The following is a 24,594-nucleotide window of genomic DNA, read 5'->3' on the forward strand; positions in this document are numbered from 1 at the left end:
TCGGGGCAGGTCATTCTGAATGCCGTGATCAGACTGCTTTGAATCTGAAAACAAAGCCCCCTACTCCTCCCAAAAAGACACAAGGTAATGACCTGGAGTTAGCCTCTTCCTTTGTGGTTCATTTGGGTGCATTGCACATAATAAGGTGACTCTTTCGTTGGGCAGAAACATCACCTGGACACGCTAGGTCCTGCTGGGCAGCAAACCAATATTAAGCTTCCATGGCCATGGAGGGAAGTCAGTGGTGCCTTCCCCATCTCGCCCAGGCCACCTCTGGGCCAGGCTGGCTTTATATCCCAGTGCGCAGGCCTGAGGGCACCTTGATCAATGATGACGATTCCCATGCATCATGAGGGACGCTTTCCTCCTAACACTCCAGCTTTGTGTGATGCCTCAGTATGGGCTGTGTGTTGGGTCCATAGTTACAGGGGAGCTACAGAAAGCTGGGGTAAGGGTTGGGACAGGGGTTCGGCAGGGTCTGGCAGCTGCAGAATGCTGGGTTTGAGGAGGTGAAACCTAGTGGCAGCAGTTAAGGTTGGTGCCCCTGGCTGGGCCTTGTTACTTTTTCCTTTGTCACCAGTGGCTTGCCTGTGGCACACGGTGGCCGACTGCAGAGGCCTCTCATTTCAATGAGGCTTTCTTCCACAGCTTTTGCAAACTTGGTTGAAGAGGTCTCTTTGCAGCCATGGAAGCTGGAGATGCAGAAAAGGATGCTCTCTGGCTGGGGGTTGTAGCAGGCGCCGTAGCCATTAGGTACCACAGGACCATAGCAGCAAAACATCTCCATGGTGGTGGGCACCTGGAGGAGAGGACAGGTCAGAAGCTGCTTGTTCTGAAAGTCTGCTATAAAGCATGGCGTTCCAACAACCCGGGGGCCTCGATGGGATATTTGCTTCTTTTTGACTATTTTCCACCTGGGTGTTTGACTGAATTAACCCCATCAACTGATTGCTTCATCATGGATGGCCACAGCCAGAGTCGTCAAAACAAACCCATCTAACTGCATGAAATCAGAAGAAGAAGGGCCGTAAGGTCCTCCCTGGTGTGAAATCTGCTCTACTTGTGAAGTCAGAAGCTCCCAGAGTGACCTGGTGCTGGGTCTCAGCCGAGTCTCTCCTTCACCTGGGGGCTGTTTGAATCACCGAGGCAATCAGAGCAATTTACTAAATGGTACCCTGGTGGCACCCAACAGTTAGATGGCTTCCCAGAGGGAGTAATTTATGAACTGGAGGAAATCTGGCTCGTCTTCTCTGTCGATTTTTCCCACATCCTTAATTACTGTCAGTATTGCCTGGCTGGTCTGATTTTCTCCCCACAGCCTGGCCACGCACAATTACCCGGCACTGGGCGTTTCAGAGCTGGCCACCGACTGGAGTGTTAGTTATGTACCTGACATGTTTTGAATTCAGAGGGCAGAGATTTTGTAATTTGGATCACAAACCAAGGAAGTGTTTCTGAAGGCATTCAAGCCATACATGTTCATTCCAGTTGGAAAAATGAGTCACCACACCCTAAATTAATTTTATTAGCTGGCTGTAGAGGGAAAATAGAGCACATTCTTGAGCAGGTGCAGGGTGGGGTTTGCTTTAAACCCACAGGCTCTGTGTGCTCGAGCCTTCAGAAATGACACTGGCCATTTTAATGGGGCAGAACCAACCATTAGTCTTGCTAATAGAGTCACCTCATTGTCAGATAAATTTGCCGTGTAACAGCCGAAGGCCATAAAGCCGTTCCCAAGCACTTTTTGCCCATGGATGGTTTCCTGAAGAATTTATGTTGCTGTGTTCTGCCCTCGTTTATTCACGTCTGCAAGCTCACTGCCATAATGCCAAAATGAAATTACTGAGTGTGCTTTTATCCTCAAACACAACTTTATCAGCCCTTTTTATTGCCCGCGTCCAGCTTTTCGCAGATGAGGTGGAGTTTTAGTAAATTGACATTCGCGGGGGCGGGGGTGGGGGGAATAGGTAATTTCTCCCCTAAATGGCTGCCTCTCTCTAATGGATTGCATTCTGTTTTTGTGTCAGTGGTCCTCCAACAGAACAAGCCTGTAGCACTGGTTAGGAGATGCTGGGCCAGCAGTGGCCCCTTAGAATAACGGCTGTGACCTGTTTGGAGGACCCTGTCTGTGCCAGCCGCTAGGCTGGGCTTTCCACTGATATTGTCACATCTGGTTGAGCCAGGACCTTGCTGTGGGCCTGTCGGGCTTCAGAGCCTGTGGTCACCCTGGTGGAACACCACGTCTCAGGCAACATTGGAAGGAGTAAGCCTAATGGTTAGGACACCAGAATGGGTGTTCTCCCATCCTGCCCACCTCTGCTAAGGTGGCATTCATGATTATGCCCATTTAGAAGGTGGGGAGACCTGTACTCTGAGCATTCAGGTCCTTCCGTTGAAGGCCACGCAGCTCACTGGGAGCAGAGCCAGGACTTGCCTGACTCTAAGCAGTGGGCTGTAGACACCGAGTTCTTTAGAGAGCCCACTGCTTCCACTAAGTGGCTTCTTGGGTGACGGCCGTGCTAGGGCTGTACCTGGCTGGTGGAGAGGATAAACCGGTTGCTCATCAGGTATGTTTCATCCGTGAACATCTCGGGCAGTTCCTTGCACACTTCCCGAGCCAGCTCCTGCAGCCCCAGCAGGTGGTTGTCAATGGCCATCCCCGTTATGGCCTGGGTAGTTGGGGACAAAGAACAGGACATGAGACATGGGCTCCCCCTCCTCCCCTCCTCTCTAGTCCGCAGTGTTAAGGGGACTCTAACTGCTCTTGCCTACCCAGTACTTGCTGCAGACCACGTGTGTGGGTGACCGCCCAGGACCGACCACTGTACTACACGGTCTCTGCTCCTTGGGCCCTTGTGCATTTCTCCGTACACAGGATGAGCCAGAGCAGGTTGGGTTCTAACACGAGGATGCCTCCTTTAAAAGTCAGCGAGTCTGAGTCCTCCCAACAGCATGGTCCCTGCTGGCGTACACTGTGTATAACTACTCCGTGCTCTAAGTGGAAAGAGTGGGGTCGGCTGGGCTATCCCCAGTGCCTTCTCAGGTAGGGCAGGAAACCGGGCAGGAGCACGGGTGCTGGGCCCCATCCAAGCATGGGGAGGGGTGCCCCGGGCTATCACTGGACAGACTCTCACCACAACCAACACTTCATACTCCAGCAGGAGCCCAAGGAAAGAGGGGTAGAGAGCACTGAGGTCTGTTCCTGAGTCTTGGCTGCTGTTTCGTAGGCTCAGAATCAATTCAACTAAACTGGGTTCGTAATCTAAGAATAATTTTGAGACAGGAACTAGACAGCTTAGCAGAGGCTCAGTTCACATTTTCAAGGGTTTTTGGATGAAGAAAGGGTTTTCCTTTTTGTCACAGGTATTTGAACTCTTATCAAAGGATAAGAGAGGGACTTTCATGGTGGTCCAGTGGTTAAGACTTTGCCTTCCAATGCAGGGGGTGTGGGTTCAATCCCTGGTCGGGGAGCTAAGATCCCACATGCCTCGTGGCCAAAAAACCAAAACATAAAACAGAAGCAATATTGTAACTAATTCAATAAAGACTAAAAATAGTCCATATCAAAAAAATCTTGTAAAAAAAGGGCGGGTGAGAGAATAGCAGTGGAAGCAGTGGTAAGAGAATTTCTGTGTAGGAGGAGCCCAGGGGTGGTGGTGGTGTGGCTGGAAGTGTGGCAGTGAGGCCAGGGCACTCATTCTTCATACTCCCAGCTGGAGGCTGCATGTGTAGCACGCACATGGGTTTTGCTTGGATTACATGCTTATTTGGGGCAATTCGGGGGGCTGATGGAGACATGGGGGCCACATCTGGTCTCTCGTATTAACCTCTGGATCAACAACAGGGTAATCGTGAGTAACTCTTGGGGGTTTCACGGTTACGTAAGATGGCCACTTAGCTGTTAACGCCCCACGTAGGAGGAAACCTCCCATCACAATGAACTTTGTTCAGGTTTACAAGTCACGTTTTGGAATTTGACAGCTGTTTTCTTTCAGTTGACAATGAATGCATAAAGATGACTCAGAGGCCCCAGTCTCTCCAAATGCCCCTAATTATGGGCTGAAAAGACATGTTATACAACCACCGCTCATTTTAGACGTGCCCCCTTAGGACAGAGGGGAAGAACTGTGAGACAGACCAGCTATGAAGTAGATGCACTTTCAATTTCTCTGGTTGCCTCTGTTTAATGACTGATTTGTGTAGATCTATCAAAGCAGCTATTCTGTGCAGCAGCCAATCCACCCCTGTTTTCACCATCTCTGAAGTCACTGTAGCAATTGGGGTTGATTTAACAGGTTGTTTGGATCAGAGCCATGAGTAGTAATGAGTAAAATGACTCAGCATTCAGTCTTTCGTTTCATTCAAGGGATCTTAATTGAGCACCTACTATGTGCCTGAGCAGCTGCTAGAGAACAAAGCAGTCACAGACTCAGCCTCACGGAGGCTGAGTGTGATGGGAGACAGATGTTAACCAACCATACAAATAAGCTTGTGATCATAAATCGAGTAAATGCCAGGAAGGAAAAGCATAAGGTGCTGTGAGAGTATGTGATAGCGAGTCTGGATCACTTTTGCTCCTTTCCCTGGAGTTTCCTTTCTCCACTACGACTACCAAATATACTTGCCAGATATCTGGAGGTCTCCTGGCTTCCTTCCTCTGTCCCTTACCCTGCACGGCCAACCAGGTACCAGATTTACCTACAAAGCATCTTTATAGCTCTCCTCTTCCCATCCCTCGTCTCTTTTACTTTGTCGTTTTCACCAACTTAAAATAGTTAAACAACAGAAGCCTATGGCAATGCTTTGGAAGATATTTTTCTAAATTTTTCATAAAAATTTAAATTATTATCAAAGTTGTGTATTTATAGTTAAAAAAAAAAAAACCCAAGTAAGCCAAAGGCTTATGTCACTTTGCCAGCACTGAGTCTCACTCCACAGAAGCAATCACTTGGAACCCTTTTAGCGACTGACTTTCTTAGTTCTAAACAACATGCTTAGATTGCCGTTACTGCATTTTTCAGTTTTCTTATTATAGAAGATGAAGCTTTGGTTCTTTTATATCCCCACTCCCCAAATACACTTCCACTCTCCTATGCTCCCAAATAGAGTTACATTTGAACTCCTTGTTGCTTGATCAATATTCAGTGTTTACATGGTTATAATTATACAGGTACTCACAGCTGAGTCCTGTAGTGTATTAGAATCAGATTTCCTTTCTTATTCAGTTTTTTGTTTTCCCTAGAAATGACAATTTGTAAATAATTAAACTATGATTTTCCCACTTGCTTACCTTTCTATGTATCTGTAACTAATTGATTCCTAAACCCTTAGCTCGAAGTGTAAAACTTCCCTTAGTACATTAAAATGTATCAGATAATTTATCAATTTAATTTCTCCTTTCACTTCTTGCTTCTCTGTGGACCATCTGTTCTCTGGGTCTGATGAACAGCTGTCAACATGGGATCTCCCTTTACTCTCATCCTCTTTCTCTACCTCTTTCTTGTGTTGAATCTTCTGATGTTTGAGCTTATGACTTTCCTTTTCGTGCTTTATTCTCTTACATTAGTGGTCTATATCCTTCAATAGTTTTACAAGAAAGAGAGCTTAATAAGTAAAAATTTTAAGACCTTATCTGTATAAAATGTCTTTATTCTAGCTTCAAATTTGATACTTTAGCTGGGTATAGAATATGCATTAAAAATCATTTTCCCTCAGAATTTGAAGGTATTGTTTCAGTATCTTCCACCTTCCAGTGATGTTAAGCCCAATTATGTTTTTATTCCTGATCTTTGTATTTGATTTTTTTCCTCTCAGACTTTTTTTTTTCATACCAAGGAAATTGGACAACACTAAGTTCAAAGGAGGAATTGAGGGGCTAACTGCTTCTCACATAGATCATCAGCGAATCCTCTTCTTTTCAGTCCCACATGCACTCCTACTTTTGGTGGAGCCTCCAACACCTGAGCCGTTCTGAGGTTCTGCAGTGCACTTCACTGGGCTCCTGGGTCTCCCTCACTGTCTGCTTGGGTTTTAGCTTTCTCTGGTCTGCTAAATCAGATGCCATCTGTTCTGCTTTCCAGCTCTGAAACTTTGTTGTCACCTCCTTTCCCATTCTCTTTGCTCTAGTGTATTTATGGCTTAGAAAAACCCCTTTGCTGATGTTTTTGAGGGTCTTAGAGGGAGTGACAGTAAACCCTTGTGTTCAGTTCACCGTGTTTGATCAGAAGTTTGTGTCTTCCTCTTCAACACCCCCCGCCCCTGCTCTACATCAGTCCTTTTACCAGCTCTCCCTAAACATTATCTAGGTCCCTAATTCTGTCTCTTGGCAGACCACCTACGCTCCAACCAGTCCTTCTACCTGGTCACCAGGGTAAGCTTTGTGACAGGGAAATCCAGCATCACGAGCTTTCCTGCTTTTCTGTCCTTTGCAAGCTGCACATATGGAACTACTTACTTTCCCTCCAATATGTCTTATTCTCTCAAGACTCTTTGCCATTGCACATGCTGTTCCCTTCTGGGGCCATCCTTCCCTTCTATACCCACCTGACAAGCACTTCTTCATGCTTCAAGTCTCATATTAAGCACCACTTCCTCTGAAACGTCTTCCTGGCTTTCCCAAGCAGGAGAAGGAGCTTGCTACTCCATGTTCTCTGCTACTTCCTGAAGCATGTAAGACCTCTTCTCCCAACTACACGGTACACTCCCCAAGCATAGGGCTTCATTTTTTATTTCCTAGTACCCAGGGCCTTGCCTGGCATAAAGTGGGAAAACAAAGGCTACCCACTGAACACACGACAGCGAGCTTGATTTTCCCCAAACAGAACAAACACTTAACTATTCCGATGAATCAGGGACCTAGCAACTGAATTACAGAAAAGCCTACATTGGCTAGTTCTAAAACCCAGATATGTGTTGTGCTTGCTTTCAAGTATATAGAGTGAAATCAGTCAACTCCTTTTCAGAGATTATATGATCCTTCAGAGACTGTATCAGAATGATTTGCAATTAATACATGGATCACCAGTCCAAGTAGTAGCTTATTCTCTGTTTGTATGCAAATGAGGGCTTTGCAGTGCTAGAAAATATATTATTTCCCTAAACTAGGGAAACATTTCCCTTACAATTTCGATTTCACCGTTAACTTTCAGCAAATATATTTTTTTAATTCACAGGCAGTATAAATAAATACATGGAGAATAAGAAGACAAAACCAGTCCTGAGTGGGAATAAATACCACCTCACCTGAGATTGTGCCAAGTGTGCAAACCACCACACATCTGACTCTCTTGTATAAATTGTAAAGTGCTATACATGTTGGTGTTATTATTATTGTTGTTGTTTCAAAGACCATTCATTGTATTCTTGTAAAATCTGTGTAAAAACCAGGAGTGGTGTGTTACCCAGGTTCTAAAAATAAGGAAGAGGAGGCTCTGAGAGGTGAGGTGCTCTCACCAAGTCGCTGCACAGGTGGTGGCCTGGCTGTCACCCAGAGCCCATGCCGAGGCCCCAGCACTGGGCACAGCCCACAGTCCTGAGCTGAAGCGAGGTCACTCACCATGACTGTGTACTCGGTCTGGGCTCGGATGGCATCCTTCAGGAGCAGTAGCTTCTCTGAATCCTGTAAATGGACCAGAGACAGAGCGCATGGGGCTTTAAGAGGGTGCTCAGTGGCAGACAAGCTAAAGGAGCTGGTTGTCTCGGGGCCGAGAGGACAGGCAGTCCCCCTGAGACTCCTCGGGCAGCAGGACTTACCGGCACGGTGGCCGTGTGGTCAGTCATGGTTTTCACGAAACGCAGCACCTCCAGAGTGGCTGATCGAATGTTGTCCACCCGTCCCTCGCGGAACCGACGGATGGACGCGCTCTCGTAGGTGGGCGCGAGTCTCCTGTGGAGCCTGCACAGGATGAAGGAGGAATGGCAGACGGTGCTGCCTTCTCAGGGAGTCATAAATGCTGAAATAGCCTTGGCTGCCCTTACTTTTACAATCCTGCCTTCTCTCTGCACGGTATTTCATTTTAACGCTAATAGAATTCTGGAGGAGATTCCCCAAAGATGAATGTCGGGGAGCCTCGGATACGAAGAGCTGAGCACACTTTCCTGCGTGGGTGATATTGTGTGGATATAAAATAAGGAAGACGTGACTGGTAGTTTTTTTAAAGTCCCAGTCTGGTGGGAAACCTAGAGTTTTCTGCGAGATCCAATTAGTGTTTGATTAATAGCACAGCATGGACTAATTCATCATTCGCACTCTTGAGGGAATCCTGTTTTATTTAGAAACAATTCAAGCATGATCTATGGATGGAGGCAGGGAGGGGGCCTTAGTGGCCGTGGGTGTCAGCTGCTGCAGAGGCTCACCGTCCAGGGGCAGCAGGGCTTCCAAACAGACCCATGGGGACAAGGGCTGTGCCTCTCCTCCCTCACGTCTGTGACCAGAAGAGCAGTGGCCGCTGTCCCGACCAGCCAGAGCAAGTCTCTTCCCCTTGCACACCAGGCTGGCACATGCCCTTCTCACCAGTCAGGAAAGTTGTTGGTGTTGGGGTCAGGGAGGGGAAAGACACAGAACTCAGAGAGGGGCAGTGACACCCCGAAGTCACACAGCAAGCTGGGGCCCTGTATCTTGGCCTTCTCAGGGCACGTCTCTCCCACCCTGGGTGAGCTCCAGGAGGAGGGAAGGCAGAGTCTGGTTTGGCACAGTGCTTGGCACTGTATGGCTTGCCAAGCGAATGACACTTTCTGTACACTTATGTCTCATTTCCCCAAGACTCTGGCAGGGAGCTCACTTCCTGTATCTCTCTAGCCCCTGGGGGCAAATGCCATGCCGAGCACAAAAGTAGACGCCATCACTGGCTGGTCGCTGATCAACCCCAATTTAGGTAGCTTCCAGGTTTCTGCTGAATGTAGGAGCAGATTAAAAACTGTCTGTTTTGTTACAGCTGAAACTCTGAAGAATGCATTCCACGGGCAGCAGGTCGTATTTTGCCTGTTCAATGAGCCCGGGAGCCTCTGGCCACATCTATTCCTGGCCATGTCCAGTGACAGCAAAGATCCCTGGAGGGTGGAGTTGGGAGGCTCTATGCAGTGTCCACCAGCCCCTCTGGGCTTTGGATCTGAAGCTCTGAAGTGCTTGCCAGGGGGGCACCAGTGCAGCAGTGTCCCCAGTTATGGCACCAGCAGAACACTGACCTCGTGGCCCATTTTAGCCACATACCATCTGAGTGTCAGAACGGCATTGATTGCAGTTCCAGAGGCCAGGTCCTGCCGGTGAGGTCTCCATGTCCTGGTGACGAGCACAGTCCTTGTGTGGGGTGGCGTCAGCCTGACAGATGACAGAGTGGCTGCACTCCCTTCCCCATGAGTCACAGCCCCCTGCATGGGACACTGGGCTCTGGGATGCCGCCTGCTCGTTAGTGACACCTCCTTGCCCCGGCTTTCTCCAAGGTCGCTTTATGCCTCCCCGGCTGCAAACCGAAGGCAGGTTCTGGTGGGGGCATAGTGCTATTTACTGCCTGTGCCAGTTTATGAGCTATAGCTTCTGGAACGCTGACACCAACAGGGGCCAGCCCTGTCTTGAGGAAGATCTATTTTGCATTTTACTTTTCGCCTCCTATAAAAGACCAGTTAGGCTCCCAACCCTGCCTTCAACCCTTACCTCCCTACGCTGCATCCCTTCCCCAACACACAGCTACCATTATAGAGATTTTTCTAAACCACACACCTCACTGTGCCACCCTGGGCTAAAACTCCTTCTCATGTCTGTGACAGTCCCTGATGCCTACTCTGTCCCAGGTGTGCAAGATACCCAGAACATCATGCCTGGGGGAGACAGTCTAGAAAACAAAGTCAGCAAATCAATGAATAAGGGAGTCCACATGAATAACGACTGCCATGAAGGAAAAAGCACAATGTGCTGTGACAGAGAACTGGGGGGCAAGGAGCCCTGAGGTGGCCTCTGAGGGCTGACACCTGGGCTGAGACCTGAGCGGTGGGAAGGAGCTGGTACGTGAAGAGCAGTGGTGATGGGTGGGTGGGCAGAGGCAGAGCCAGAGCAAAGATCTGCAGGCGGAAGAGAGCTTGGGGGCAGGGCCCCAGGGAAGGCTGGTTCACAGGGAGCCCTTCAGGGAACTGGACTTTGTTCTAAGCGTGAAGGGAAACATGGTAGGTGATAAAGACTGACTTGCATATTTCAAAGTTCATGCTTCATGAAGACAGGATTAGAGGGGACAAGAGTGGAAGCAGAGACCCCCCGGGGCATGCTACAGTTGACCAAGCACTAGATGATGGGGGCTTCGGAGGGGCCGATGGCAGTGGAGGTGAAGGGAAGAGGATGGAGGGTAGACATTTGGAGGAGAATTGACATGGGAATGAGGGGAATGAGAGACAGAGAAAAATCAAGCCCCAAATCTTTGACTTGACCCCCTTTCCGGGGTGGGCAGGGTGGGGATGCTAGTTCTGTTTCCTTATCAAGGCCAGGAAAGGTGGAGAGGAACAGGTCACAATTATACAGGGACCCAGGTGGGCTGGGTGAGATCAGCAGGAGAAGCAGCCTCCCTACCTGAGGTCCTCATCACCTGCCTGGCCCTTGTGAGTTCTGCGTTCCTTCCCCGTGAGCTCTGTGCCCCTGGGCCATCGCTCGCCAGCTCCTTGACTGCAATATCCTTCTTTTCATTTCTGAGGTTGGACTCACACTTTGAAACCCAGTTAGGTGACACCTCCTTCCATGCAGCCTGCCCTGATCATACCCCCATCCTCTAGGCCCACAGAAAGTCATCTCTCCCTCCAAGATGATTTTAGACTCTAGAGTAGCTTGTCAGTCAGCCCACCTTAGCAGGCTGTACTTACCTATAGAAGGCCAGCTGGAGGGCCACCTGAATAAAGGCATCGGGGCTGCATTTCTGCTGCTTAATGAATGTTTTCCCATAGTCATCAAATTTATAAACGGTGAAGTCGAGATTCTTTACTATTCTGTGGAAGAAAAAGAAAAGATGCATTCATCGCATGCAAGATAGAATGCACTCACCACAGGGTCTAAAGAAGTTTCTCGATCCTGGTCTACATCCCAGCACGCTAGATATCCAGTGCACTGTCAGAGACAGGCCTTGAGGTTTGGAAGTGCAGAAGGCATGCCAAGCAGGGTGACTCTGAGCTAAAGGTGAGGCTTGGCTGGGTAGTGGCCCTGCTCTGGGGGTAGGGGAGGTGGGCCTGGCTGCAGGGAAGGACGTGGAAGCACGAGGGACATTTGCATGGGCAGGGAGAACACTGCCCACAAACAAAGTCCTAAATTGCCCACAGAAGAAGGCCTGAAAGAGGCCATGCGTTCGATCTGTTTGGGAAGGTGTGCCTGGCATCCCCATGGACTCTAGGCGTCCCGGCCATCCTGCCAGACCTGCAAATCCCCTATGTCCAGGGAAAAGCCCATTTCTCTGATGGCTGCAAGCAGCATCTCCTCACTGAGACTCGTCCCTGTCGTGCTATGGAAGAAAGGCCTGGAGCCTGGCCGCTGGTCACGGTCACCACAGCAAGAGCTGCTCATCTGGGCTTTGCTGGTGACTGAAAACCCATTTTACCCAGAAAGGGCTGCTGAGCCTCCCCTGACGTGCGTAGGTCTTTGCTGCTCACGAATCATTGTCAGAGCAGCAGGAAGAGTCCCTGAGTCCACACTGAGACCTTCCAGCGCCGGTCTCCCCCAACGCCCACCCTCACATATTGACCAGTCTCCTCCTTCATAATGAGTCTGGGGTCCGGGCTGACTGCTGCCTGAAGCGACATCCAGCAAGGTCCTCGCCGCCCGTCCACCAGCCGCGCGTGTGTGCGCGCGCGCAGAGCCCTAGGTGGGCAGCTCTGACCCTCCTCCCACACTCCCTCAGGATTTTCTGTTCCCTGCCTGCTTTGCCTTGAATTATCCCTCCAGCCATGTGAGCTCAGCTCTCGGCGGGCCATGCCAGGCTCCGGGGACCCATCAGGACTCGGAGAGGGCCCAGTGCTCATGGGAACTCACTGCTCAGTTGGGCCTGTTTCCCACCGTCCCCCAACAGGCTGAGCTTACAGTCACCACAGACACCTGGGCACCTCTTGTCCAAGCCCTGGCCATCAGACCCTACCTGCCTTCCATGGCAGCTGAAGACCCCCCTCAGCTCCTGCTGCTTCCCCACCCACAGGCCTCTCTTGGCTTTTCTGGTCCTCCAGAAAGGGAAGCTGGGGGTCTCGGGACCGCGTGACTCCTGCTTGAATCCCTGAAAGTAAAGGGGCTCCTTCCCCGGCCCAGGGTTCACCAGCCCACCAGTTCACTCTCCTAACAGCCTGTGTGTCCCAAGAATAGCCCCGTAGGGTTGAGATACGAGCACAGCTTTACAGATGAACACCTGAGGCCTCTCCTCCTCCCCGTGGAAAGCCATTCAACCTCCCCAGCAGCTCACTGTGGGCTCATCCTCGCCATCCCTCGGCCTCTGAGCCCGGCCACGTTCTGTCCTGCTCACCTGTGCTATTCCCACGGTCTCCTCACTGGCTCCCCGAAACCCATGCACAAAATCCTCCAGGGGCTCCTCAGTGCTACAGGACAGCTTCCAGTGCCCGTAACAAGGACATGAAGTTCTTCACAATGTGACCCTGACTTCCCTTTATTGCCCCAACTCTGGCCATTCTCTCACTTGCTGGCCTCCAAACCAGCCTGATCTCTTATGAACCTATCTCTCCCCCAGCTGCTTGTACCACGAACTCCTAGTCATCTTTCAAGGCCCAACTCTGTAAAGCCCTCCCTCAGCATCCTGGCAGAACCCAGCTCCCGTGTCCTCTGTGTGTTCAGGTTCGAATGCCTCTCTCTGGTTTTGGTGCTCATTGCATCTGATATTTTTGTGTTGGGGGTCCACTTCCTCCACTAAAGCATGGAGGGCAGGCCCCGTGGCACATTGATCTCTGTGTCCCCAGAGCCCTACCAGAGGCCTGGCACACACCAGAGCTCTACACGTGTTTGATGAATGAATGAATGTAAGAATGAATCAATGTACTCATGCTCATTTATTGAATGAGGGAATGAACAACCAAAGTCCAGCCCGTGGCTCCCAGCACACCTTGCCACTGTCAGCGAGGGCTCACATCCATCCCTGACCCTCCTGCCTAGGTCCCATTAGGGCCAGCATGGCTCTTGGGAAAAAAGGCCCCTTGTCAAGTTGCAGTGTAAATTCAAGCAAATTGAAATAGCTTGGATTCAAATGACTTATTCAAACCAATTGTTTATGACTCCCCCGAAAGCAGAGGATGATTTCCCCGCCTTGACTCTGCTCAGTCAGGTGAAACCTGCGGAAAAAAATAGCTCCACGTTTGCATTTTATGGAAATGATGGATACTTCAGCAAGGTTATTTCCCCAAGAGTTATAACTCCCCTTCTGTTTGACTACATTTCCATGAGGGGGTGGGCGGAGGCAGGTGAGAGGAGGCAGAGTGGCTGGGGTCTTTGGAAGCTTCCAGGGTGCCTTGGCAGCTGGAGGGGCGGGGGCGTTGTAGGGTGACCCCCGGAGCATCACCCCCAAAGACCTGGGATTCTCCTTACTGTTGAAGTTTTTCTGCCGAGGAGGCTAAGAGGCCTTGAATTTCCGGAGAACATTTCCACCTCAGTCTCCTGGGTGCTGGGAGCTCTCTGACCGAGTCGGCTCGGACCATTCTCTTGCTGGTCTTCACCCTGCAGGACAAAGTGGTGACCTCCTGTGGCCTGCAAGCTGGGGGGCTGCGGGCAACTTGTTTCTTTGTGCTGCAGTCATCTTAGCTGTTGGAGTCTGATTTGCCCCCCAAACCATGAAACAGATGAACAGACTGAAGCTGAGAGAGGCCACCTAAATTAGTGAGTGGCAGAGCTAGGATTCCATCCGGTTCCACCTGACTCCAAAGCCCAGTATTCCTTTTCACGTTTTCCATTTGACCACGCTACACCACTAACTCTTAAAAAACACTCGGGGGCAAATGGAGCAAGCAAATTGTGTTGTTCTGTTTACGAGGGCGGGTTTGGGTTTTCAGTGATCCTGAAGAGTTCCTGAATCATGGAAGAACTTATAGATTCAGGGAGAAGATCCTAGAAGGAGGGATGAGCAAAACTGTGAACGGAGGAAGGAACATGGTGTGTTTAAGGGACACAGAAGTACTCAGTCTGTGCAGGATGGGAGTTGGAGAGAGAGACCCAGCCCAAGGGAAAGGAAAGAGGCGCAGCTCAGAGACCTCCCCTCTGTGCTGGGTCAACAGCAGGCCCAGCCCTGACTCTGGACAAGCAAGACATCGACCTGGACTTCCCTGGACCAAAGCAGATGTTCCTTTAAAGCTGAGAATTCTTGGCCAAGCCTTGCCCTAACTGCCCCTAACCTGTCGCTCAGTCTGCCCCTAACCTGTCGCTCAGTCTGCCCCTAACCTGTCGCTCAGTCTGCCCCTAACCTGTCGCTCAGTCTGCCCCTTCTGTCCATGACCGATAGAGCCTATGACGCCTTGCTCAGGTTGGTTTTCAGATTCACCTTTTGCTAAGACACTTTCCCGACTAGTGCGGCCCCCCAGCGGCCGCCCACAGTTTCCTTGGCCTAGCTTGGAGGCTGCTTGGCAGTCTGGCTTTGCCTCCTCTGGCTGCTCGGGAGGGGCGCTGCTCCCAGACTCACATGTGCTTGAGCAGGTGCTCTGTGCATTGCACCAGGACGATGCCGTCGAAAGGGGAGTGTTCGCACACCACGCCACAGGTGCCGTCTCGTCCCACCACAAACTGCAATAGGAAAGAGAAGTGAGTGGACCTCTGGGACAGTCAATATTTCAAACCAGCACCTTGGCCCCAGGTCAGGAACCCCGCATTCTCCCTCTGCCCCCACCTCTCAGGGGGAAACTCTCCTCTAGGGACACCAAAGCACATCATTTCCTGAAAAGAACGCTGCATGCCATTGCCACGGCCTGAGAGTATGGGAGCCTCAAGACAGCTCTAAACTGTGTGACCTCCTTCCCAGAAATGCCCCAGGCAGTGAAGGTGGAGCCCAGAGCTCCCTGGCTCAAGCAGCCCAGCGATTCCTAAGAGCTCACGCCGAGGCTGTACACACTCTCCTCGGGTGCTGGGCAAGCTCCTTAGTCTCCTGTTAGCCCTGTTTCCCCTTCACGGTGCACATAAGGGCCACCATCCTGGTCTGCTTTGTGTGATTATGTGTCTGATGGACGCTGTGTGTTTGGCCACCCCTGATATTATTCCCAGGATCGCCCCATAGTAGGTGCTTCATAATTTTGTTAAATGAGTAATGAACGATGATGATCCATTTTGGATGGTGTGCAGATTCCTAGGGAGAAATAAAATATCCCTTGATGGGAGCGAAAGAAAGGTGAACGGAGGATGCCCCATTAACTGCCGCCTGGGCTTCAAGTCAGGGACCCTGATTCCAGCTCTGTGGCTGCCGCCTGCCAGCTGGGAGAGCTTTGACAAGACATTTCAACTCTCTGGCTTCAGTTTGCTCTCATTTAAAATGGATCCAATAAGGCCCAGTTCACCAGATCGATGTGAGGATTAGAGAAAGCATATGAAAGGCCCACGGGAACTGTGAAGATTACTTATGATTTTTATGACTGTACAAAGGCTGGATTTAGTTGACTTGGAAAAGGGACATACTCAGTATGTACAAAAGGACTAGGAGAAAATAACAAGAAGAATGAGATCTGATTCTTAAAGCATAACGCGAATAAAGTGGGGCTGCCTTGAGGTCCACCTCAGCACAGCATCACACTCAAGAGGTACTAGCCTGTCATCCATAAGCAAAACAAACCAACAAGCTACTGAAATCTTTATGAGACCTTCCAGGGAACCGTGGCACAGCACACCTCTGAGCTGTCTCCCTGTCTCCTCCAATCTCATAGCTGCCCGAACCTTTTCTCCCATTCTTCAAGCAAACACACTTCCCACAGAGTTTCTCTCAAGATTCATCCCTTGTAGGCTCTTTGCTCTCTCCCTTTGTGTCCCCTGCCTTTCTGTCCTGAGACTCACTCTTGAACCTTACAGTTCACATTCATGGAGCCTGTTTGGCTTTTCCGGCTCCCCTGATAATCTGTCCTGTCTGCAAAAAGAGCCCAGAGGTGGGCATGGTCATCCACGTGAGGCAGGAGGGGAGGGCTGTGCCCACTCACACATTAGTGCTTTTCTGTCCCTGTCGCTAAAAGAAAGGGAGGAAAACGGTATCTTTTAAAAACCACTACCAAAGCTTACTATATTTCAGGTCCTGTACATCCATTATATCATTTCAATCCCACAGCTGCTCCATGAAAGATTACAAGCCATTAGCACCACTGGTGGAGGCTAAGTAGCCAGCGCAGCAGGGAGAGAACTCAGCAGAAATAGCAGAATCAATATGCAAACCAATAAAAAGGCTAACCTGCAGAATGTAGGGTACAGAGAGGGAGAACAACGAGAGGCGGCCTAGAAATGCTTACCAGCGTGAGTGATGCTAAATCAAAACATAAAGATGGCCGCGTGCTACTTAATATGGTCATTGTGAAAGTGCGGGGGCTTTACAAATAAGGTTAGATACAGGATTGGCGTGCTGGGGTAAAAGAATGGGGGACGGGAATGAATCGCCCAATCTTCATCGTCATCTGTGTGAGTATTTTTCTCCAGGCCAAAGTGAATGTCTTGTTTCTGGGCTGATGTCACGTGAATGAAAAATATATAAACAGGGACTTCCCTGGTGGTGCAGTGGTTAAGAATCTGCCTGCCGATGTAGGGGAAACGGGTTCGAGCCCTGGTCCGGGAAGATCCCACATGCCGCGGAACAACTAAGCCCATGCGCCACAACTACAGAGCCTGCGCTCTAGAGCCCACGAGCCACAGCTACTGAAGCCCGTGCGCCTACAGCCCATGCTGTGCAACAAGTGAAGCCACCGCAATGAGAAGCCCACGCACCGCAACGAAGAGTACCCCCTGCTCGCCACAACTAGAGAAAGCCCCCGTGCAGCAACGAAGACCCAACACAGCCAAAAATAAAAATAAATTTAAAAAGTATATATATATGAATGGTTTTGTTTCATTTTATGACTTCTCTTCTGTGGAGATGCTGGGCTACCCTACTCCTCAGGGATGAAGGGAGGTATATCGACATGGCCAGGTCAGGGTGACGGACAAGATGTCAGGGTGCCTGACATCTTCAGGCATCAGACATGATTCTTTTTTTTTTTAAATTGAAGTATAGTTGCTTTACAATATTTTGTTAGTTCCTGCTGTACAGAGAAGTGAATCAGCTACATGTATACTGATAGCCCCTCTTTTTTGGATTTCCTTCCCATTTAGGTCACCACAGAGCACTGAGTAGAGTTTCCTGTGCTGTATGGTGGGTTTTCATTAGTTATCTGTTGTTGTTGGTTTTTTTTTGTGGTACGCGGGCCTCTCACTGTTGTGGCCTCTCCCATTGCGGAGCACAGGCTCCGGACGCGCAGGCTCAGTGGCCATGGCTCACGGGCCCAGCCGCTCCGCGGCATGTGGGATCTTCCCGGTCCGGGGCACGAACCCGTGTCCCCTGCATCAGCAGGCGGACTCCCAACCACTGTGCCACCAGGGAAGCCCTAGTTATCTGTTTTATACATAGTAGTGTATATATGTCAATCCCAATCTCCCAATTCATCCCACCCTCCCTTTCCCTCCCTTGGTGTCCATATGTTTGTTCTCTACGTCTGGGTCTCTATTTCTGCTTTGCAGATAGGTTCATCTGTACCATTTTTCTAGATTCCACATATATGCATTAATATACGATATTTGTTTTTTTCTTTCTGACCTACTTCACTTTGTACGACAGTCTCTAGGTCTATCCACGTCTCTACAAATGACCCAACTTTGTTTCTTTTTACGGCTGAGTAATATTTCATTGTATATATCAGCGGTCCCCAACCTTCTTGGGACTGGTTTCGTGGAAGACATTTTTTCCATGGACTGGGGGGAGAGGGGGATGGTTCAGGCGGTAATGGGAGCGAGGGGGAGCCACAGATGAAGCTTTGCTAGCTCCCCCGCCGCTCGCCTCCTGCTGTGCAGCTCGATTCTTAACAGGCCGCAGCCTGACACGGGTCCATGGCCCAACACCCTAGATGATATATGTGCCACATCTTCTTTATCCATTCATCTGTTGATAGACATTTAGGTTGCTTCCATGTTCTGGCTATTGTAAATAGTGCTGCAGTGAACATTGGGGTACATGTGTCTTTTTGAATTATGGTTTTCTCAGGGTATATGCCCAGTAGTGGGATTGCTGGATCATAAGGTAGTTCTATTTTTAGTTTTATTTATTTATTTATTGTTTTGCGGTACACGGACCTCTCACTGTTGTGGCCTCTCCCGTTGCGGAGCACAGGCTCCGGATGCGCAGGCTCAGCGGCCATGGCTCACGGGCCCAGCCGCTCCGCGGCATGTGGGATCTTCCCAGACCGGGGCACGAACCCGTGTCCCCTGCATTGGCAGGCAGACTCTCAACCACTGCGCCACCAGGGAAGCCCTATTTTTAGTCTTTTAAGGAACCTCCATACTGTTCTCCATAGTGGCTGTATCAATTTACATTCCCACCAACAGTGCAAGAGGGTCCCCTTTTCTCCACACCCTCTCCAGCATTTATTGTTTGTAGATTTTTTGATGACGGCCATTCTGACTGGTGTGAGGTGATACCTTGTTGTAGTATTGATTTGCATTTCTCTAATAATTGGTGATATTGAGCATCTTTTCATGTGCCTTCTTGCTGAATGTGTTGAGGATTTGTTTGATGGGAGCCCCTGGTATGCCCCCACCTTACAGTGTGTGATGGAAGATGGGGAATGAGCCCCAGGCCTGACCCAGAGGCCCCTTAGGCTGGGCTGCAGGAAGGTTAGGGGGGTTGGAGCTGGGTTTGGCCTCTTGCTCCTGAGAAGAGTTCTGGCCAGTCCAGGACCTGACACCAATGGCACATGTCCTCCGCTCCCTCAGCCCCAGATGCAACCTCCCAGGCAGCAGAAGCCAGCAAGAGAGCCTGCTGGATGTAAGCACGAGGCAGCTCCGGCCACTGGCCCTGCCAGGGGGAGGCTTACCTGCAGGGACTTGTCGTACCAGCGGTTGGCCCCATTCTTGCTGCAGCCTCCGCCGTGGAGGAGCTGGAGCGCCCTGTTGGTGTCGCTGAGCTCCACGCCTCCCGGGGCATCCAGGCACACCAGGCAGATGCAGCGCTCGATCATATCCAGAGAGTCCCTGTTGGTGGAGTCTGCAGGGAAGGCAAGCACGGCCTTACTTAGCACCTGCCCTGCCCCGGGCCCGGGGTCCCCTCTGCAGAGCCCCACATGCCACAGGAGAACACACGTATGGACACCCAGATCTTGAGCCAGTCCTGAGTCCCCCACCACCCCAGGGGTTGGGCCGGGAAGTCAGTCTGACTGTCCTGAGCTTCTATGCTAACCCCAGGGGCCAGCTCACTGTCAGGGTCCCTGCAAGAGTCCTGCCCTTCAGCTGTAGCCAGTTCTGACCCCAGATGTGAGGTCACTGGTCCTGCCTGCCAGGATGAGAAGGGGTGGTGTGGGACCTTCCCCGTAAATGTTAGACTCTCGGGCCAGCCTGTGCCAGAGAAGGAGCTCCAATTCCCCCATCCAGCGGTACCCTCCACTCACACCCGAGGGCCATATCTGGCACATAGGCAAGTTCATTTGTCCTGAACTATAATTTTCAAACATTAGTTGCCAAAATATTTTAATTAGTCAATTTCACATGAAAATCGGAAGTAAGGGAGTGAGGGTGTTGTTCTCCCAGACCCCTCCCACCACCATCACCCCAGCTGTTGTTTCCACGCAGAGGGTAAGTGGAAGGGCCAGGTTGCCCCTTAACCTATATCCAGATGAGATCATTGGGGCAGTTTCAGACACGTAGAACTCATCTAAAAGCCACTGAGTTGTGCAGGAGACACGTCACCAAGGGAGCCTGACTCCTCCATGGGGGACACTGGGTATGGAGTTCCTCCAGGAATAGAGCTGGGCCAGCCAGATGGGCTGCCCCAGGCAGCTTCCTCCAATAAGCACAGGAAGATTCGCAAAGGCTGCCCAGTGGGACCTGACTGTGTGCTGCTGTGTATCCCTTCTCCCAGTCAGGAGTCTTTACTGTGGTGACAGTACTCTTTTTCCACCATCCCACACAGGGTGTGCGGGCATCAGGACCCGATGGCGAGGGATGAACATCACCCAGACCTCCTGACCTCTGGGCTGGATGAGGTGCAGGGTTACAGTCCTCCTCCAGCCCCAGTGTGTTCTATGCATGAGAAGATAGGGTGCCTGTTATTTGGAAGCAAAGGGGCATTACGTGGCGTATTCCAATATCCATAACCCCTTTAGTCATCGAACTCCTGGTTTTTAGCTTGGCACAGGGACGAGCAGCACTACAGCTACATTTCCTGGCTCCTCTTACAGTTGGGGGAAATCCTGTATTCAATTCTGCCAACAAAATCTAGAAACACTATATGACAGCTTCCAAGAAACCTCCTTAAATACAACTAGCACATGCTCTTTGCCCTTCTTTCCACCTTCCTCCATCCTGCTGCCTGGAACACAGGTGTGATGGCCAGAGCTCTAGCCTCCGTTTTGGGCCAGGAGGCTGTGGGCCACACCCTTGGGGTGAGATGGAAGAATCCTAGCCACCTATCAGCTCTGGAGGGCTCAGTTCTCGTATATGTGAGAGAGAGAGGAAGAGAGAGAAATCTCTATTTTTTTTAAGCCACTATTATTTTGGGTTTTCAGTCACATGTGGCCAAATCTAATACTAACTTATACAGTCTGGTTACACTGGATTCACATCTTCACACTGCAGGAATTAGCTGGAGCTGAGAAGCTGCGCCCTTGGTTTGTCCCAGTCCTCTCTCATTTATTTAACCCTCTTGTCCCTGCAGTTATTTAAGTACAAGATCCCTGTCCAGAATGCTATTCTCTGTGTCAGAGAGAAACACTCTGGGGGCTGAAGATCCCTCCAAGAAGGCAGTCGAGCCCCCTCCCAGCGCCCTCCTGTCTCAGCATTAATGCAGACCCTTGGGCAGCCCTGGTCCTGGGTGCTGGCTCTGCTCTTTCCTGCAGTCAGCTCTGTGCCCCTCGATTCTGAGCCTGGACACGCAGCCCTCTGCTTCTGCAGCCACAACTCCTCTCCCCTCCTGCCCCTCCCACTGGAACCCCAGGGACTGCTGAATCAGAACTTCTCTTTTCAGAGCTCTCACCCCCACCCCAGCCCCCAGCTCTGGAGCTTTCTTTCCTTCCAGAGCCTGAAGCCAAGAAATATACCCATCGTGTGTCATAGTCGTCTGGAATCTGCCTTCCTGAAGTCCAAGGAATGTGTGGGAGCAGGTACGGCTTCCACACCCTCAGGCTCAGGTCTCCCTGTGCTGTTCACCAGCCAGGTCCTGCCCATGGGTTGCGCTAGGCACAGCAGCACCTTCCCCGGTCAGTGGGAGGCTGAGTACACAGCTGACGCTGCCAGTGAGGACCACAGCCGGACTCGGCCCATCCTTTCCTCTGTCCAGTTAGGGGCCTGGAACGGCCATAGAGAAAGTCCTGTCTGCTCCTCCTTCCTCTTGGCCTCACCCCAGGCTCTCGGGGCTGCTTTCCTTCCTGGCATAGGCAGCCTCGAGTGAGGCAATCCCTGAGACCCTCCCCTGGGTCTCCTCAACACCTACTGGGCACACAGATGCTAAGGTCACCTGTGCAGTCCCCGCCACGCCAGGGCGATTTCTCCAGGTTCGTGAGACGGGTCCACAGACGTCCTCGAGTGAAAGGCGTCTGCAGTCCCCATTATCCCTTTCCTCCCTCCTCTTGCAAATCCTGGGGGAAGGAGATGTCTCTCAGAGGAGACCTTCTAGTCTGCGAACGAGGCTAACCAGCAAGCCAGCCCACCCTCGGCTCTCCCTTCCCCACTTCCTGTCTAGAATATGGATTTGGGGAGCCCTGGGAGTTCAGGATCCCTCTTGACTCCTGTGGGTCCAGGATGACTCATCACCTTCCACATGGCCTCTTGGACTTTCCTGCCTCATCTGATCCACATCAAGGTTTTGGGCCATGACCTGGGGACTGAACGGCAAACGAGACACCATTGTGCTGGGGGTGGGCTGGGGGGTGGAGAACTCCCCTCCGCCCTTCCTTAAGTGTGATACAGTCACCACATCACCCTCTTCGACCTGAAACAACTTCTACGGCCCACAAGGAAGGATCCAAACTTCTCAGCGTGGCTCCTGGGCTCCACTGCTCGCGTCTGCTGCCCCTCCAGGTCGCCTGCCCTGAATCCCTGCATGGACCTCACAGGAGCCTCCTGTCACTCCCAGTCGCCTGTGCACATTCATCCCCTCACCATCGCGCAGGCTGCCTCCTGTATGGGGGCCCTTCTCCTTCTCTGCCTAGCAAAGCCCTACTGGTCAAATCCTCCCAAGTTCCCTAACCCTCTCATGGTACCGACCCTGCGCCCAGCGTGGGTGGGAGCAGCCCAGAGAGCTCCTGCCCTCCAGGACGCCTCACACCGGGAACAAGCCGGCTCGGCTGCGTGCTCAGGGCAGATGAGGACCCTCTGCTCGCTCCATGTAACCACCACCTCCTAGCGCTCTGTGCATGACCCTACAGTGCGTGACCCTGTCACGCCCCAAAACCCTGTCACCGACAGTCCAGCTCCAGGAGCCCTGATCTGGCCCCCTCTTCCCACGCCTTTGAGCTCACAGAGAGCAGGGCCTGGGTCCCCAGCCCAGGTGGGCACAGGAAAGTGTCTGTGGCTGGCAATGGACTTGAGTGTGCATGGATAGGTGAGGCTGAGATCTGTGGGCACAGCTCAGAGAGGGAGCTCAGAGGAGCCCAGCCAGCCCCTTGAAAGTCAGGAAACCACTACCTTTGGGGCATGGAGCTTCATGGGATGGAAGGGATGGGGGAGAGATGGAGACAGGAAAGGGATTCCTCACTCTCTGCAAAGCTTCCCACCCTGCCCCTCTCTGCTCCTATAGGAGTCCCTGCCAATGGCCATGGTGCCTGGCCCTGCACTGTGTGCTATTCTGGGGGTCCTTTGGGATCAGGGTGGCTGGGGGCTTCAAAGCATGGGAGGCCTTGGCTAGGCCTGGGTCTGATTCAAATAGGCGGAGAGGAAGGGAGATAACAGTGCTGGAAAAGGCTCTGAGGCTAGGCAGTAGACACCCAGGCTTGTGGGTGGAGCTTGTCAGTGATGCCTAGCCACTTGGGGAGGGCCTGGGCCTGGGGACCATGGGCAACCCCGATGTTACACACGTTGGTCCATGTCTCAGTGAGCTCTGAGAGCCCAGGCTTGGTATTTGCCTATGAAACAGCCCCAAGGCCAGTGTGGAGTGGGCAGGCTGCAACTCCCCAGGAAGTCCACGGCAGGCCTGTCCATCTCAGAGGCTGGGGAGCAGGTCTGATGCCGCCTCTATGCAGAAGAGTGGGAGTTTGGCACTCTCCTTCTCAGCCGGGTGACTTGAGGCTGGCAGCAAAAAAGGCATCAGTGCCCCAGCCACCTCCAGGCAGGAGAGAGGGACCCCTGAGGAGGGGCTGAACTATCACCACTGCGTGCAGGTTGAGCAGGGCCCCGGAGCGCAGCACCAACCAACGGGAACTGGTCCTAGCTCATTAGACAGAGTGAAATGGGAGCAGGACAGCAGAGCTGGGATGCCAGGTCGCCTTGCAAATGAACTCCCTGCATACAAGCAGCTGATCGGTCAAATGCTGACAAGTTTATCGTGTAAGGCAGAAAATGAACTACACCCAAACTCATTCACCATGACTCTGGCCCAAACGTAATGGAAACACGGGGCAGTGGGCTGGAGGCACACGGCAGGAGCCATTTGTCTTGTGACATCCTCATCGAGCACATGGAGGCTCGTTTAATGTGGTAAATCAATCTTCCTCAAGGAGCCCCTGCTTAATAGGTAGAAGTCGGAGTTGAGTAATAGGAGGAGCTGCCACCCACGCCTGGGGGGTTGACAGCTTCCGCGATGCAGAAATTCCAGAGGCCATGCGGCCTTGGAGGGCCCTGGAGCTTCTGTTAGAGGTTGAAAGCATCCAGACTGTGACTAAGGTGAGCAAAGATAAAATGAACACAGCACCTCTGCCTTTAGAGGGCTGCAGACCCCTCAGGTGTTGCTCCCCAACACATTCACCTGTGCACACGCACACACACAGATAGACACACAGCCCTCTGGGATCTATTCCCTGGGAATAGATAGTCTGGGAGATGGAGGCACTGGGTTCCTTCTCAGACACTTAGAGCTTCTAAATATTTGTCAATCACATCTGAGCATCTGTCCTCCGCAGATAAAGGAATCATAGCTCCTTTTGGGAGGGAAGTCTGCCATCACACCTCTCAAATTCTTCTCTACTCTATGGCTTATGGGGTGATCTTTATACTCCCAGCCCCTAGAGGCTATGAGGAGGCCAACAAAAAGTATGTCCAAGCTATATTCTATCTACAAGAAACTCACATCAAATATGATGATATAGGTTGGGTGAAAGGAGATGGAAGAGGACATATCCAGCAAATATTAATGAAAAGAAAGCAGGAGTGGCTATATTAATATCAGATTAAGTAAACTTCAGAGCAAAGAAAATTACAAGAGATGTCGAGGGATATTACATAAAAAAAAA

General features: G+C 51.3%; 1 protein-coding gene across 1 annotated transcript in view; it reads right to left on the reverse strand.

Moving 5' to 3' along the window:
- Nucleotides 1-529: 529 nt before the first annotated feature.
- CHAT (choline O-acetyltransferase) overlaps nt 530-24,594 on the reverse strand; it is a 47,871-nt gene continuing 23,806 nt past the window's right edge. The window contains exons 7-14 of the mRNA XM_030847645.2: nt 19,033-19,202; nt 14,628-14,728; nt 13,544-13,672; nt 10,840-10,962; nt 7,753-7,894; nt 7,556-7,618; nt 2,532-2,669; nt 530-799 (exon numbers count right to left, since the gene is read on the reverse strand). Of these exons, the coding sequence (XP_030703505.1) occupies nt 530-799; nt 2,532-2,669; nt 7,556-7,618; nt 7,753-7,894; nt 10,840-10,962; nt 13,544-13,672; nt 14,628-14,728; nt 19,033-19,202 (1,136 nt within the window). The remainder of the gene's footprint in view (nt 800-2,531; nt 2,670-7,555; nt 7,619-7,752; nt 7,895-10,839; nt 10,963-13,543; nt 13,673-14,627; nt 14,729-19,032; nt 19,203-24,594) is intronic.

The sequence above is a fragment of the Globicephala melas genome, chromosome 16 (genome assembly GCF_963455315.2).
Source record: "Globicephala melas chromosome 16, mGloMel1.2, whole genome shotgun sequence".
Classification (NCBI taxonomy): Eukaryota; Metazoa; Chordata; class Mammalia; order Artiodactyla; family Delphinidae; genus Globicephala; species Globicephala melas.